We start from the raw sequence: 15,996 nt of genomic DNA on the forward strand, positions 1-15,996 counted from the left end.
TGCTGGTCACAGCTCTTAAGAGGTCAGTCTTGGCAATGCGCCGACATAATAGTGTTCAATAGGGATCCACATCTTAAAGAATACATGCTTTTAGGATTCAAAGTCTTTTGAGCTTAGTCCTCTTTTGTGTTTTGGGGCAGAACTGTTATATTTTGGCAATTTGAGAGAGAGAAGTAATGCTGACAAGGACAGAGAAAAGGAAAAGGAAAATGAACTGATATGTATTGTGACAAAGTTCCTCCTCTATCTTGGTGGGTCCTGCGCTTATTGGTGGATTTTCTTGCCTCAGAGATTCACCATGTGGGTTGGGGAACAGCCCAGAGACCTTCCCCTCTGGAAGAACCCACAGTCCAGGTCAATTGGGAGGTTTGGGGGGAACCCAGGCCCGCCCTCTACTCCGGGTTCCAGCCCAGGGCCCTGTGGACTGCAGCTGTCTATAGTGCCTCCTGTAACAGCTGCATGACAGCTACAACTCCCTGGGCTACTTCCCCATGGCCTCCTCCAAACACCTTCCTTAGTCTCACCACAGGACCTTCCTCCTGGTGTCTGATAACGCTTGTGCTCCTCAGTCCTCCAGCAGCACACCCTCTGACTCTCAGCTCCTTGCGCCTCTTGCTCCCAGCTCCTCACACTCGCACCACAAACTGAAGTGAGCTCCTTTTTAAAGCCCAGGTGCCCTGATTAGCCTGCCTTAATTGATTCCAGCAGTTTCTTCTTAATTGGCTCCAGGTGTCCTAATTAGCCTGCCTGCCTTAACTGGTTCTAGCAGGTTCCTGATTACTCTAGTGCAGCCCCTGCTCTGGTCACTCAGGGAACAGAAAACTACTCATCCAGTGACCAGTATATTTGCCCTCTACCAGACTCCTGTACCCCAATGGTCTGGGTCTGTCACAGTATGAAATAATGTCTTTTGGGTGGCCAAAGACTGTCACCTTTAACTCCCTCTCACTCTTAATAAAATTAGCTCAAATCACTCCTCCTTGACCCCACCCTAAAACAACAGTTTCACACAATTTAGTCTTAGTATCTTGTATTTCATCCTGATATTATGAACACCCTGACAAGCTTTAAATGAGATACAAGAATGAAATGGAAGGTGGGTACAGGCAAAGATTTTCTAAAATGTTTGCCTAAGGTTAAGACTCCTAAATCCATAGTAACTGGCTTGACTAACAAGGGTGCTGAACATTCAATAGCTCCCTATGAAACCCAAGGGCAACTGCTGAGTGCTCAGCACCTTTGAAAGTCAGGCTGCTTGTTCAGATGCCTAGATATGAATTTAAGAACCTAATCTAGGCTCCTCTTTTTAAAAACCTTGACCATAGTGTGACACTGGCAGACCAGATGCCAGCTCATGCCAAGGCCTCAGGCCTCACTGAACACTTAAAATTCATAGCTGGAAACCAGTCTTCCTTACCTGTGTGTTAGCATTATCAAAATAAATGTTAAATGTTATGTTGATAAGAATGTGTTCAGTGTTTTCTGAAATGCTTGTAGGATGCTGCATGGTATTGTTCTCACTCAGCTATATCACATGTTGTAAAGAGAAAGCAATCATTTGCATTGTAAACCTCTGTAACTATGTAACTCATCAAACAGGAAAAAAACATTGTGTAATGAAAATGATGGTGGTCTGACAAGAAAATGTTAAATTCTGTTCATTAAATGCAAATGAGCCATGGTATGGAATCAAAGATCAAAGACTTTAAGCGCATTCGCCCTCCACGTGAAGAAGGGACCTGTGTGGGGACTGTCAGTTTGGTTTCTGTGAGAATAAGCTATAAATCGGACACAAGAAAAAATCCTTCATATCTGGAGTGTCCGGATCAGTGGTTCTCAACCAGTGGCCCAATTAGCACACAGCTGCGGGTCCTGGGGTGGGGTCCAGGTTCACGGTTACCCAGCACAGTGGGGTTCAGGACTGCAGCCTGGCTCCGTGAACTCCGGGGCAGCCGCGCAGTGGGTGTCTGGGGCTTCCGGCCGGCCCCATGGGGTCAGGCGCAACCGCCCGGCCCCGCAAGCTCCAGGGCAGACGTGCCACAGGAGTCTGGTGCCCAGGGGGCTGGGCATGTGGGCAGCTGGCTGGCCCTGCACGGCGGGGGTCGGGGGCAGGGCTGCCGCTGCCATGCCACCCGGTCCCTGCGGCCCAGGTAACACATTGTGGGCCACGATAGATAAGTTGAGAACCACTGGTCTGGATTCTAACAGAGCAGAATAACTGAACAAGAAGTTTGAGATCCCCAGAGTTACTCTGGGTAGCCCTTAAAGACTTTTAGGAAACGGTCAGAGTACTACATCTCTGCTGCCTTTTGAAATTACAGACCGTGACTCACATGTACATATATTTTTACCTGCTTTAACCTCTCAATAACTCTCATTCCTTTTTCTTAGCTAATAAATCTTTGGTTAGTTTACTATGGAAGTAACTTCTATAGCGTTGTCTTTGGTGTGAGATCTATGGTACAAACTGACCTGGGTGAGTGACTGGTCTCTTGGGAGTCAGTGTAAACTGAATATTTTGTAATTTTTGGTGTAAGTGACCATTTATCACATAGTCCAGCTTGCCTGGGTGGCAAGATAGCCTGGAGTGTCGAAGGAAGCTGTCTGTGACTCCACTATAAGACTATTGTATTACTTTGGGAGTTCACATTTGGTTCTGGGTTGGTGAAATCTAATGACAGAACATACCCCGGGTGGGGTGTCTGCCTTGCTTTTTGACAGTCTGCCCGGAGGTTGGCATTCTGGTCGTGAGCCACTCCAGACAGCATGACACACAGTATTTTAGAGGAGAAACTGAGTGAGACTCAATAAATATCTTGCAAGATATTTGAACTTCCATCAGAGAGAGTTGTTTTACCAAAATAAAACGCCTATTTTTAAACAAGCCTCAACTCTTACAAACAGATTTGATTCCCTGACAGTTTCTGTCCCATTGACTTTAGCAGCTCCCTGTCAATATCTGAAGTATAGCTGCATTAATCACATATACCAAAGTGCTTATTAATGCCCTATCTAATGAGAGGAGATTGTAGAACATTTCTGTATTTGAAATATGGATTTAACGATTTGCTAATAATCTGAAGTAATTATTGTCAGTTATATCAGATTAAAATCACTTCTCACCCATAATCTGTTATTAACCCAAGAAACATTTTTACTAGTTATTTTCTTTGTTAGAATTCTCCGGCTCCAAAGGTTGTGAAACTTTAGTTCTCATTTCACAATACTGCTGTAGACTTACCAAGGTCGATAAGTATTGCATGTTGCTGGGAAGTTAATTGTTTTAAGAGTTCTTTGTAGGGAGTGTCCTTTGGCTGCTGCTTACTTGGAAACTGATGTTTAAGATGGTATTGTTCTGCTAAAAACTTCCAGATCTCACCCCTGTGATGACGTGGTACTCCTTGCAAGAAAGGGAAAAAAATAAGGGTGAGTGGGAAATACATTACTCTTCTAATCACAAGAGTTACAATATGTCTCAAGTAAACAGTCCAGTAGAACCTGAGAGTTCTGAACCCCAGAGTTACGAACAACCTCCATTCCTGAGGTGTTCATAACTCTGAGGTTCTACTGTATTAGCAGGAGTGAGGCTTGGGAGATCTATCTAACAGAAATTATCTGTAACATTCCTGCGAAAGACTATAGAAGCTGGCTATACAGCACGCCTACTTAGTTGGAATTCAGGTTGATCTGGTTTGCAAAATGTACCCTCTTTCCCCCACCTGCCAAAGCATAAAAATCCTAACAGGGGAGGAACACACTGGTCATGGGGTTGGCCTGGCAGCTGCATAAGGCTGAAATTAGCATTATGCATCCATTTCGAGAGAAAAGCACCATTAACAAACAGCTGCTGTACCAGCTTCCTTACGCAAGTACCAGCCACATAGGCCTCTAAGCAACCTAAGACTTTCAAACTGTGAAGTTACTAGTCTTCTCCACAGCTTTCCAAGCTGAAGTACACAACTTAAAGCTTTTTGATGGAATTGATATAGATTACTTTCTAATACCGCAAACTGCACTGTTGTCCTTCTGGTTGGCACAAGGTACAGTGCACTAGGATTCATGCACACCGTAAGCACCCAGCATGTGCAATTCAGACATCATCTAGAGATTAAAACACAGGCCTGACAGTTAGGAGACATGTGTCCTATTCCTACTTCTGCTACAGGCTTGCTGTGTGACCTTGGGCAAGTAACCATGTTTTAAAGCCTCACTTTCCCCATCTGGAAGAGGAGATAATGCTACTTTCCCAAATCACATAGGTGATGGGAGGCTTAATTCATAATTACTTGCAATGCACTGAAATCTGTAGATAGAGAAGTGCAGAGTATTATCATAACTAGGGCCCTACCAAATTCACGGTACATTTTGGTCAATTTCACGGTCATAGGATTTTAAAAATCATAAGTTTCATGATTTCAGCTATTTAAATCTGAAATTTCATGGTGTTGTAATTGTAGGGGTCCTGACCCAAAAAAGAGTTGTGGGGGGGCCACACGGTTATTGTAGGGCAGGTTGCGGAACTGCTATACTTACTTCTGTGCTGCTGTTGGCTTTCAGCTCATGAAGAGTTGCTTTCAGAGCTGGGCAGCTGGAGAACAGTGGCTGCTGGCTGGGATCCCAGCTCTGAAGGCAGAGCTGCCGCCAGCAGCAGCGCAGAATTAAGGATGACATGGTATGCTATTGCCACCCTTACTTCTGTGCTGCTGCTGGTGGGGCACTGCCTTCAGAGCTGGGCATCTGGCCAACAGCCGCTGCTCTCTGGCTCTACCCAGCTCTGAAGGCAGTGCAGAAGTAAGGGTGGCAATACTGCAATTCCCCCCTAAAATAACCTTGTGAACTCCCTGCAACTCCCTTTTAGGTCAGGACCCCCAATTTGAGAAAAACTGGTCTCCCCGTGTAATCTGTATAGTATAGGGCAAAAGACCAGATTTCATGGTCTGTGATGTGTTTTTCATGACTGTGAATTTGGTAGGGCCCTAATTATACTGGGTCAGGCTGTGTTACTATTCAACATGCGTAAAGGTACTTTACACTAAGAAGTAAATAGGACTACTCATAGCATAAGATTCTACTCAATGCAAATAAGGATATTCCAATCTAATCTTAAATGTGTTGGAATCAAGGGTTCAGTTTTAGAGTAATCTATGAGTTGTGGTTTTTATTGTTTCTTTTGGTAAATATTTAAAACATAGGAAGAGGTCAATATAGGAGGTCAAAATTAACTCAATTATCAAATACGGGCTGAGTGAAGTCAGACCAAAACTTTTTTCTTTTTTGGGGGCGGGGGGGGGGGGGGGGGAGAGAGGAATGCAGATTCTGCTACACTAAAACAACTTTTGTCAATTTCATTCAATTGTTTCAATTGGGGGGAAAACATAAATGTTTCATTTTTGATATTTGTGAGAAAAATTATTTTTATTCAAAACAGCTTTGTGTTTTGAAATTTCTTTTAATTTTATTTTAAATTAAAAAAAAAACATTGAAAGGTTGAAATCAAAGATGTTTTGTTAAACAAAACAAAAAATTTTCCTTGACTTTTCAGAATTGCCCATGAATTGAAAAAATCTGTTATTGGCTTAGCTCTAGAAGAAATATATACAAGAACAATTTTACAGTACTTCCTTACATAAAAACTAAAATGAATAAGTATTTTTCTGATATGTATTTTTAATAGATCATCGTTATCTCCAGATCATTACTTTATAATGAAACTTCAGTAGGAACAAGTTAAGAGCAAAACTGATATTTGAAGCAAAACCACAACACAATGTACAAAGGGAGTATTTTCACAAACTACTTTCAGTGTTTTGAACTTGGTTACTGAATAAAAACACATCAAATGGCGTAAACAGGCTTTTGGATTCACTGAAGGAACCAGATTCTGTTCTCAGTTACGCTCCTGCAATTCCATTAGCTTCAATTGGGTGAATAGGTAATTGACAGTAGACTTTGGCCAACAGTATAAATCTATTGCTACTGTACACACCATTATAGATCAATTAAATCCCCTTCAGGGCAAATAGTTGATAAATTATTCCCATATCAATTATAGCTGTGCACACTGCAACATCCACATAAACAAGGTATTTAGTCCAGCATTTCCACAATTGAAGATATTTTGTATTTAGATATTCTATTATTGACTAAGACTCATACTGGTTGAAGCAAGCAGATAAATATATTTAGTATAACAGTAAAAAGTTACTAGAAAAAACTCATTTTGAATTAGGATTTGGTGTATAATATATATTTGTTAAATTCTGCCTTTTTTTTTTTTTTTTTTGCCATTCATCTCATGTTTTCCTCCCCGTTTTTTTCTTTTTTGGTGGAGTTTCTTTCTAAAATCAATTTAAGGACATTTTTTTCATGGTCGGGAATTAAGTTAGAAACTTGAAGCCTCACACTGGTATTTTGGAGTTATAAATCAACTGGTCTGGTGTCACTTGCCTATCTAACAGTGGATAGATAGACAGGCTCAACAATTTTGCTGTCCAAATCTCTTTTCCCCTTAGGATGAAGTTTATTAAAAGTGAATGTCACATACTTTATACTCAGCTCCATGGTTGCAACTATGGTTTAAAATCAATGGGGGTGGCACATGTGTAGCTAAGGGGCAGTGGACCTCAAATGTATCAATTTGAACAGTGTCCATTGTTTATTTAGACCACTGTGAACACCCCCATTTAATAAGGTGATAAGAGAGAACTGATATTGGTAGAGAAAAACAATTAGAGTGACTTCTAACATTAAGTTGTACATGAATTCCACCATTTCAAAAATATAGGCTATGCTTACCTCGCCCAACAGCAGAATGTATTGTTTCCATGTCAATTTTTGTCTTTGACCTTCCTGGTGTACTCAGCATTTTTTCCCAAACCAAAGTTACATCTTTCAAGCACGGAGTGATTTCTTCATAATCAAGTTTCAGACGCCTGTTCAGCAAATTGTTTTCAGAAGCTAAGAAATGATATTAACAGTGTACCAGTTAAGACTGTACAATACTATCAAACAGATTCACTTACACAGGGCCTTATCATGCAAACATCCACGCTGATGCCTGTCTACATAACTGAAGATGTAGAACTTTTGACAAGCACCGTAAGAATTTCAGGATGCTTTTTTGTTTTAAACTGTTCTAGTTGTGCCGTTCTGTTGGAAGCCATTCTGTTAAAATACATTCTGCATGGCAGCTCAGATGAAGAGCCTCACAACTAGTAAAATCTTTAAAACTGAAAGAGACATTGAAGATGGTTAATGAAATAGGCAAGATATCACAATTGTCTAACTTTTTCCTCTTCACAAAAAGGATTTAGTGTAAACAAGACCAAAACTGAATATGAGATATAAAAGTAATGTAGTCTGCCCCTTTGTAAGCTACTCTCCCTTTCGATTCAGAATTATCGAGGAGTACTGCTATTTATTAGGAGTACAACACAGTTACAACAGAGCACATGCCATAATAAAAGTCTGTGGCAAGTCTACCGAGAATTTTAGGGATAGCATTTTTTAACAGGATTTTGAAGGGATCAGGGAGTCAGTTGATTTTGTTGGAGGATGGTGGTGATATGGTCAGAGTCTTTGCACATGTGGGAAAGTGAGCAGAAGCACTATTTTGAGCATGGGGAGGCTTGGGGAGACCCTAGAAATGAGAGAGAGACAAGAGGAGATAAAGGGTATGTCTACACTGTAGACACCCGCTCTGGCTTGTGGGGCTCGGGCTAACTGTGGTGTCAGCAGGATCCTAGTGCCTGGGCTGTAGCCCGAGCCTGAATGTCTACATTGCAATTAAACAGTCCCTTAGCCTGAGTCAGCTGGCACAGGCCAGCTGCAGACTTTTGATTGCTGTGCAGGCATACCCAAAGAGGAATGAGGATTTAAAGTGTTAAAAAAATTAACTCATATTAAATCCCAAGCAGCTCTCCTGAGTTGAAACCATGTTTAAAAAGTAGTGTCATAAAGTTTCCATCTCTCTAATGATGTGTGTGTAATATATGCATAATACCTAGTTGCTGTGACTATGCATTACAGTGTACAGTCATTCTGAGGACATATTACCATACATCATAAGACTACTGTCACTTTGGTGATTTAATACCATAATACTTCATCAAAACAACACTCCTATTTATTACTGTGTTGAGACAATCTAAGTTAAAAGGACAAAGTAATTTTTTAATAGTTTAACTCTCAATTGTTAAAGCTGTTTATACAAATTCAAGTCTTGTTTTCCTTGCTGGTTTTTCCTCTCTCCCATTTGCTGTAGTTAGTATATTGAGAACAATACTTTAAAAAAAAATTAATTTACAGAATCTCTGATCATGCCAAAATACTTTGTGTAACAGCACTATTGACTGTGTCATTACAGCTCTGGGTATAGTTTGTTATATAACTACTGCCACTGAAGTTTTTAAAGCACTGATTTTTGTGGGTCATATGAAGCAAGGGCTATTTTTCAATTTGTCAGAAAAGAATGGTAAATTGGATATAGTTAGAAAATTTTCACCTTTAAATTATATAACAATTCAGGCCCTGATCCTGCCAGCTTTTATGCATGTGAACAACTCAGTGGAATTACTTGTGTGAGTTAAATTATGAGTTTTTGCAGGATCAGGGCTGTTTAGTTTCCCAATGAAACAATTTGTAGGCCTTTTATGACATTTCATTAATCTGAATAACCTAAATCCTTGAAATGTATTTAAAAATTTTTTTTGTTTATAAATCCATTTTGAGGTAACAGGTTTCCTAGAAAGTAAGTTAAAGGCATCAGCAGAGACTTTAATTCCGGCAGTGTTTTCCAGGGCAAGCGAGCCCATCTTATAACTTAGTTTACTGGGGCTCAGGCAAGCAAAAGTAACCAGTGAATCCAGCTGTTTTGTTTCACATCCCACACTAGTATGATATACTCTTCTAGAATGCTATCTGGCCTTAGAAGCATAGATTGCAGCACTGAATACTGAATTCAGACTGTGTAGGGAAGATTACGCAAACTAAACAGTTACACTCATATGGCACAAGACTGAATTCCCACTTCTGTTTCAACTATGTGGTTTTTCCTCCTCCCAAGTTAACTACGTAGGAATTTACAAAATTAAAAACAAAAATGCTTCACCCTTACTGGATATCATTATAATGACCACCATTTTCCAGATGGATAAACCGAGTCACAGGGACATCACAGATTAGATTTACAAAGGCATGTGCCTAAAGATGCAGACAGGCACCTTACAAAAACACCTAATCGGGTTAGGCACTTAACTCCCATTGAGTTAGGTGCCTAACCTGCTTATGTACATCTGTAAATCCCACTGGGTACCTGACTGCATCTTTAGGGGCTTAAATACACCTCTACCTCAATATAACGCGACCTGATATAACACGAATTCGGATATAAAGCGGTAAAGCAGTGCTCCGGGGGGGCGGGGCTGCGCACTCCGGTGGATCAAAGCAAGTTCAATATAACCTGGTTTCACCTATAACACGGTAAGATTTTTTGGCTCCCAAGGACAGCGTTATATCGAGGTAGAGGTGTATCTTTATAAAGATAGCTCCAAGTGACCTGCCCAAACCTTTGATGATGTCAAATATGAAATTGTTTAACATTAATCTTCAAGATAACTGACTGCAATTATGATAAGAACTAACATGAGAATTAGTGGTATAGTTTACCATATGCTTCTAATCTCTGTCTGTTACCCTAAACTTTCTGATAAAGAACCTCTATGTTTCCATACTCAAAAGTCCTTAAGATTGATTTGTTTTAGGATTTGAAATGATGCATTCTAACTAGAAATTATTATTTAAAATGCTTGTAAGAGGTCGCTTTTTTCGTGTTTGTCTGTTTCCAAATCACAGTTGCCAACTTTCACGTTGTAAATAAGCACCCCGTCTTTCACAATAAGCCAAAAATCAAGCTAATCCCATTTCAAAACAAGGCCAAAACAAGCCAATCCCTAAGAACCCCAACACTCTATGTGACTAGATCCCCCCAGCGTGCAGTCTGGGACTGTGGTAGGCCCTCTGTGCACCCCTGACTCTCTCTCCCCCCTTCGTCCCTGCTTGCCGGGAGCCGATCAAAAAAACAGAAGCAACAAGCTACAACAAGCAACAAGCCAAACAAGCAACAAGCTACAAGCCAAAAACTAGCCAACAAGCAACTCACAAGTCAAGTAAGCCAAAAACAAGCCTGATTTCTCCATTTTTTTTTGCGGGTTTGGCATGTCTGTTCCACATATCCATCCTGCTATGCCAAAGGTATGGTTAAAAAACCCAAACATAAATTTTATCCAGAATTTTCTTTTAATATACCAGAGATTTGATTCCGAGGAAAGGAATGTGGGGGGAGGGGGGCAGGAGGGCCATTTGGCCTGGGTCTCAAGCTCAAAGGGGGCCTCAAATTTAGACATTTGTTAATGCTTTGGCATTTGATAAGTTTCGCAACTTGTTTTTATGTGCACCCCTATCGGACCAGAAAAGCATTTGTTAAATAAAAAAATATTCAAATTATGTCTCACTCTTTTTTTGATGCCTTACTTTGTTTTCGTGTGTTGTCTTTTTTTTACTATGGCTAGGGTCCTCAAAAGCTGGAAGTGGCCTGGGCCCCTCTGGACCTCAGAGAGGGCCTGCCCAGGGTCATATAAAGTTGGCCCAGGAATGGAATTACAACCACAAAACAAAGGACACATCTACATGGGGACTTTTGGTGAGAAGCCATGAGAGGAGTTAGTGAAACTAGGATACAAAAAGAAACCCTAAAGATTAAAAGAAAGCAATGCACCTTTGTTTTTGTAATGGTTGGCTGCAAATTAAAAAAAAAGTCTAACTCCTTAACTTCTCCTTCTCTTTTCTCCTCTTCACACTGCCATCATGGCTGTTTACCTTCAGTACTGCTGAAAGCAAGGCTTCAAAGAATCTAACCTCCTGTGACCTCACTCTTCAATTTCTGCAGTCTGGAGATGTCCCTCCTTCAAATGATGAGACTTTTGCAGTGAACGTGAGCAGTGCTAGTGACAAAGGAGGTTTGTGCAGAGAATAACATACAAATAATGTGATTTATTCTCCCGTAGGTCTGCGCACCTACCTACCAAAGGGAGGGAGCTCCAGACTGAAGGGAAAAAAATTGTCTGTTGCTATGTTAGCCAGGACTACTCCTTTCAGATCAGTGTTTAGACGCACTGTACTGTTATGGTCAACAAATATGCAATATGTAATTAGAGGTGAGCCAAACTACTATAGCAAAATTAGAATAGGGTATTATTATACATGTTGATCTTTCTGTAGGACAAGAATTAGGCACTCTCGGGCTAAACGAATTCAGACATATTGTGCTTACACTTCTATTGAAGTGTGATTTATCTACACGTTCTTGTTAGGACATGTCATAAGTTACACCCTGATGTTCCAACATCTTTTTTACTACAAATTGATCTATGCTTAAACATTGAATTAAAAGAATTACAGCACCAATGAGCATTATAGTTATGTGTCAGCTTAGAAAGTAACTCTATATCTCTAAATAAATGCAACTCCATTCAATAGAGGAGCCAACTGGTTCACATTTTCTTCAAGTCAAAAGGAATATCATATAAAAAAAAAACAACAACCACCAGGAGGCCCCTGGTTTTCCTACCTGAAGATAATTTTAAAATAAGCTCCGCAGTGGCAGCTTGCATTAGAGCTGATGGGCAAACTCACTGTTAGTCACTTTTTGTTTATCTTTTGCAATTAACAGTATTATCTGGTACTTGAACATTTGGAAGCATAGTTTTACCTTGCTGTTCAACATACAGAATGCCCATGAAAGTCAATGGTAGTGGTATGCAAAGACTGAGGGTAGGATATACCCTTAGTAAGTGAGAACACCTGGACAGCAACAGTAAATATTTAAATGTGCAATAATGTATCAGGAGCTAAAGATGGTAAGTAATGAATATTATACTGCACATTTAATGTTAGCACTTTTACTGCTTAATTTAGTAGTAGTCAAAATGAACGTATTTTGTGCTTATTGAAACATTATATTGCATATTAAAATATTTACTGTTAGTTCCCAAAGATGAAAACCCCAGAATATGTGGCTGCCAAGCCTGCTAAAGCATGTTCTCATCTGCTTTTCAAAACATGTGTCATGGGCTGGTTCCTTTATATAACAGCAACTCAGAACACTTCTTGAAATGTATCTGCCTGCAAGGAAGAAGAAAAAGCAATTCCAAGATGCATGTGCTCCCGTTTCTTTGAAATTCATAGCACACACCCAAGACTTGTTTCTTTCATTTATTGACAAGTTTCAGACATACCTATTTTTAGTGTATTTGTGGTTGTTTAGTAATTAGTGTCTATTTTCTCTGGACAGAGTGGTGATCAACATCTGACTAAGCTTATTTTCTTACTTTTCATAGATATAAGTGTCACACAGTGATTTAACATGTTATCCGTGGGTTTCATGTGGGTTTCACTTTGAAAGTGGAAGAGGCAAGAAATAAATCATCGGAGTATTTAAAAAAAAAAGAGGAAAAATATACTTTTTAACGTTAAGTCCCCTAAGAACAGAAAAAACCTTAGGTTCCCACATGTTCAGAAATTCCCACAGCAACTGCATAATACAGCTACCAGCTAAAGTTCCAACTGGAAGTTTTAGAAATCTCTGCCTGAGTTGAGCTTCCATATTACACAAAATCTTTCAGGACTGGCACGGACCTCTGCCTAAACCAACCTTCCCTGGGTTGGGCTAATCTTTAAAGACTAGACTCCCAGGCTAGGCTAGGTCTTTCAAGACTGGCGCAAATCTTTTGTGTTGGGCAGGCCTTTGCCTGAGCCAGGCTTCCAAGCTAACTTCAGTTACAGGCTGACTTCAGAAATTGGAGCAGGAGTTTGCCTAAGCCAAGCTCCCAGGCTAGACTTGACACTTTCACAGTTGGGACAAGCTTTGTAGCTCCTTAACCCCACCCCCATTAAACTCCAATCCATCAGCAATCACTCAGTCAATGACCACTCCATCACAGCTATCTAGGACAACGGATAACATTGTTAAAAGTGACTCAGGTACGTAAGTCCCATTTTCAGAAGTGACTTGGGCTGATTTTTCAAGGGCACAAATGGCACTTAGGTGCCTAACTCCCACTGAAAGTCAATGGGAGTTAGGAGCTAAATATACCTTTGAAAAATCTGCCCCCAAGTCAAGACTGAAAATGGGACTTAAGCACTTTTGAAAATTTTACCCTAGGTCTCAATATTTTGACTTTGTAGTGAGACACCAAATTAAGTCAACCTGATTTTAATGTCAACAACCTGATCCTTAAAACAAGAAGGGCTAATAATGGAATGATGTAGATTCTTTCTAAAAAAGGTAAGACAAGTACAGAAACACAAGTAGATGCTTAAGGAAATACAACACAGTGCACATCATATAGCTCAATCATCCATTCAGATTTCAAGGTACCACAGAAACCTGGACCCAGGTTTCACTGTCTCCCAAGAGCTTTAGCTCAGCTTTGAGAGAGGATTCCATTCAGGACTACTGCAGCTCCTACAACCCTAGGCCTCTTTCTATACATTTGTCCGCCTTGATAGACAACCCTTCCTCTCCACACATCTTACTCAGAGATTTATCCGAGGGTGGGGGGAAGGAGGGGTGTCCACCCTCACACACAATCTTGGTGCCAGGTGCTCCCTCCCTCAGAAGTCTTCAGAGGATCATCATCGCCACTCTCACCATTAGTGTCTTTGACAGGGCTAAGAGGTCCTCCTCCTCCAAATCCCAAACGGTCTTTGGACTCCCTCTGATCTCACCTCAAATCAGAGAGGTGTGGCCAAGCCAACAAATAAAGTTTAATCTTGGGCTTTCTGTAAAATGGAGGACATGGAGAATAGGGCCTGGTCTACACTAACCCCCCCACTTCGGACTAAGGTACGCAAATTCAGCTACGTTAATAACGTAGCTGAATTCGAAGTACCTTAGTCTGAACTTACCACGGTCCAGACGCGTCAGGAAGGCTCCCCCGTCGATGCTGCGTACTCCGCTCGCCGAGCTGGAGTACCAGCGTCGAAGGCGAGCACTTCCGGGATTGATCCGGGGCACTTCCGGGATCGATCCGGGATCGATTTATCGCGTCTTAACCAGACGCGATAAATCGAACTCAGAACATCGATTGCTTACATCCGGACCCAGATGTAAGTGTAGACGTACCCTAGGGAAAGAAATGAATGGGAAGGCCAGAAACCTCATCTATTTAAGTAACCATTAAAGACATTTTCAAAATACTTTAATAGTGGTACCTCAGTCTATTTAAATTAAAGGAAATATACATTAAAAAGGGAGTCATAAGTGCTGGAGATGATGTGAGGGAATAGTGACCTTTCTGCATATATGGTGGGAATGCCCTAAGTTAATAGTGTTCTAGAGGATAAACAACAAATAAAATTTTCAAAATAACTAAAGTTAGGTTACCCACAGAACCCATAATGATTCTTTTAGGTTACAGTCCAAAGGAGGTTACTGACTCAGGGAAGGACCCACTGATAACACAATTACACTGCTAGCAGACAGATATAACATATCTCACTTTTGGAAAAGGACAGGTCCCCCCAACATTAGCATCATGGAGAAAAGTATAGGGAACCCTTTTAATGGAAAAATGACAGACCCCTTTGCATCAGGATCAAGTAGATGTTGCAGTCTTTTGGAATTTGTATAAGAGGTTGACTATACACAAATAGGTCTATGAAAAAGGTAACAAAACCAGGTTATGCATAAGATTTGTTAATATTTGTATGGAAATTTCATGTATATTAAAAATGACAAAATAAAAAGATTAAAAAACAATTAAGCAGAAGGGAGAAACTCTACTAGGATGAAAAGCACGTAAGTATTACTACTCTATCTTCATTTCTAATACCTTATAACTGTTTTCTGATCTTCCTAAACAAAACGCACAGTTAACATTATATTACACAGTTCCTATTATGTTATGAAGTGTCTACATAACGTGCGCATAATTGTCAGCACCATGGTAATCAGTATTTCACCCATAGCTTAAAGTACAAGGCCAGCTCTTTGAGGACTCTGTTTAACTCCCAGAATGGCTAAACAGGATTTAGTGAATGACCAATATTTAAACAAACACCTGTGCATCAGAATATACTAAAGAGGCAGTTCAGAAGGACAGCACTGAGCTTCTTATCAGCACTTCCAGGCACCAGTCTAAAAACATCCAATGAAATACCAACAATAAAGTGGCAATTAAGATAAAGTAAATAAGCCATAGGTAAAAGATTAAGAGTAAATGAAGGAAAGAAGGAAACACCATACATAAATAAAGAGGATTGGGAGAGACAGTGCTAGATTGACTTATCTATATTGCTTCTAAAACATTTTGTTAAGACCTGATCCTATTCACCGCGAAAGCTTCAATACAAACCAAGAACATAATTTGTTCTCCATAGGATCTAATCAAAATTTTTACGAACCTTGCAACTTTTGATTTTCTTTTTCCATTCTGAGGAGCAGTATCTGTTGAAGAATGGCTTTCTGCCACAGTTCTCGAAGCTCCCGAGTTGTCCGTTTCCTGTCTTCTTTCACTGGCCCAAAGGGGCCATCTTCACAAACTGGTTCTAATGGGGACCTGGGTGGAAGATCTCCCAATTCAGAGTAATCTTCAAGAGACAGAAATGAGCATTACCCATTTAGGTTTCATAGTCAAATAAAAGGGCACTTTTTCAAAGGCCTGCTGCCACTTGTGCACATGTAAAAAATGTACTATGTATGCATCTAAACTTTGCAAGCGCAAACATCTGTGTGCACTTTAACCCATGCATAAGCAGTCTCAATAGTCTAAACACCTATCCAAGTGCAAGTGGAACCAATGGATTTTGCAGATGCAAGTGTTAATATTTGTGTGTGCAGGTGCTTAACTATTGGAAGTACTGGTGTATAGGGTTACCATTTGTCCGGATTCCCCTGGACATGTCCGGATTTTCGAGCTAAAAATAGCGTCCGGGGGG

The 15,996-nt window shown here is 40.4% G+C and overlaps 1 protein-coding gene across 8 annotated transcripts in view; it reads right to left on the reverse strand.

The window, feature by feature from the left end:
- TBC1D1 (TBC1 domain family member 1) overlaps positions 1 to 15,996 on the reverse strand; it is a 199,434-nt gene that overhangs the window by 29,394 nt on the left and 154,044 nt on the right. For all 8 annotated transcript variants that reach the window (XR_003899761.1, XM_026647989.2, XM_026647988.2 and 5 more), the window contains 3 exons: positions 15,463 to 15,648; positions 6,796 to 6,957; positions 3,242 to 3,400 (listed from right to left, as the gene is read on the reverse strand). Coding sequence is in view for 7 of the 8 variants with exons in the window: in XM_026647989.2 (XP_026503774.1) it covers positions 3,242 to 3,400; positions 6,796 to 6,957; positions 15,463 to 15,648 (507 nt within the window). In the remaining variant the exon portion in view is untranslated. The remainder of the gene's footprint in view (positions 1 to 3,241; positions 3,401 to 6,795; positions 6,958 to 15,462; positions 15,649 to 15,996) is intronic.

Source organism: Terrapene carolina, unplaced genomic scaffold, assembly GCF_002925995.2.
Source record: "Terrapene carolina triunguis isolate 2854851 unplaced genomic scaffold, T_m_triunguis-2.0 Scaffold66, whole genome shotgun sequence".
NCBI lineage: Eukaryota > Metazoa > Chordata > Testudines > Emydidae > Terrapene > Terrapene triunguis.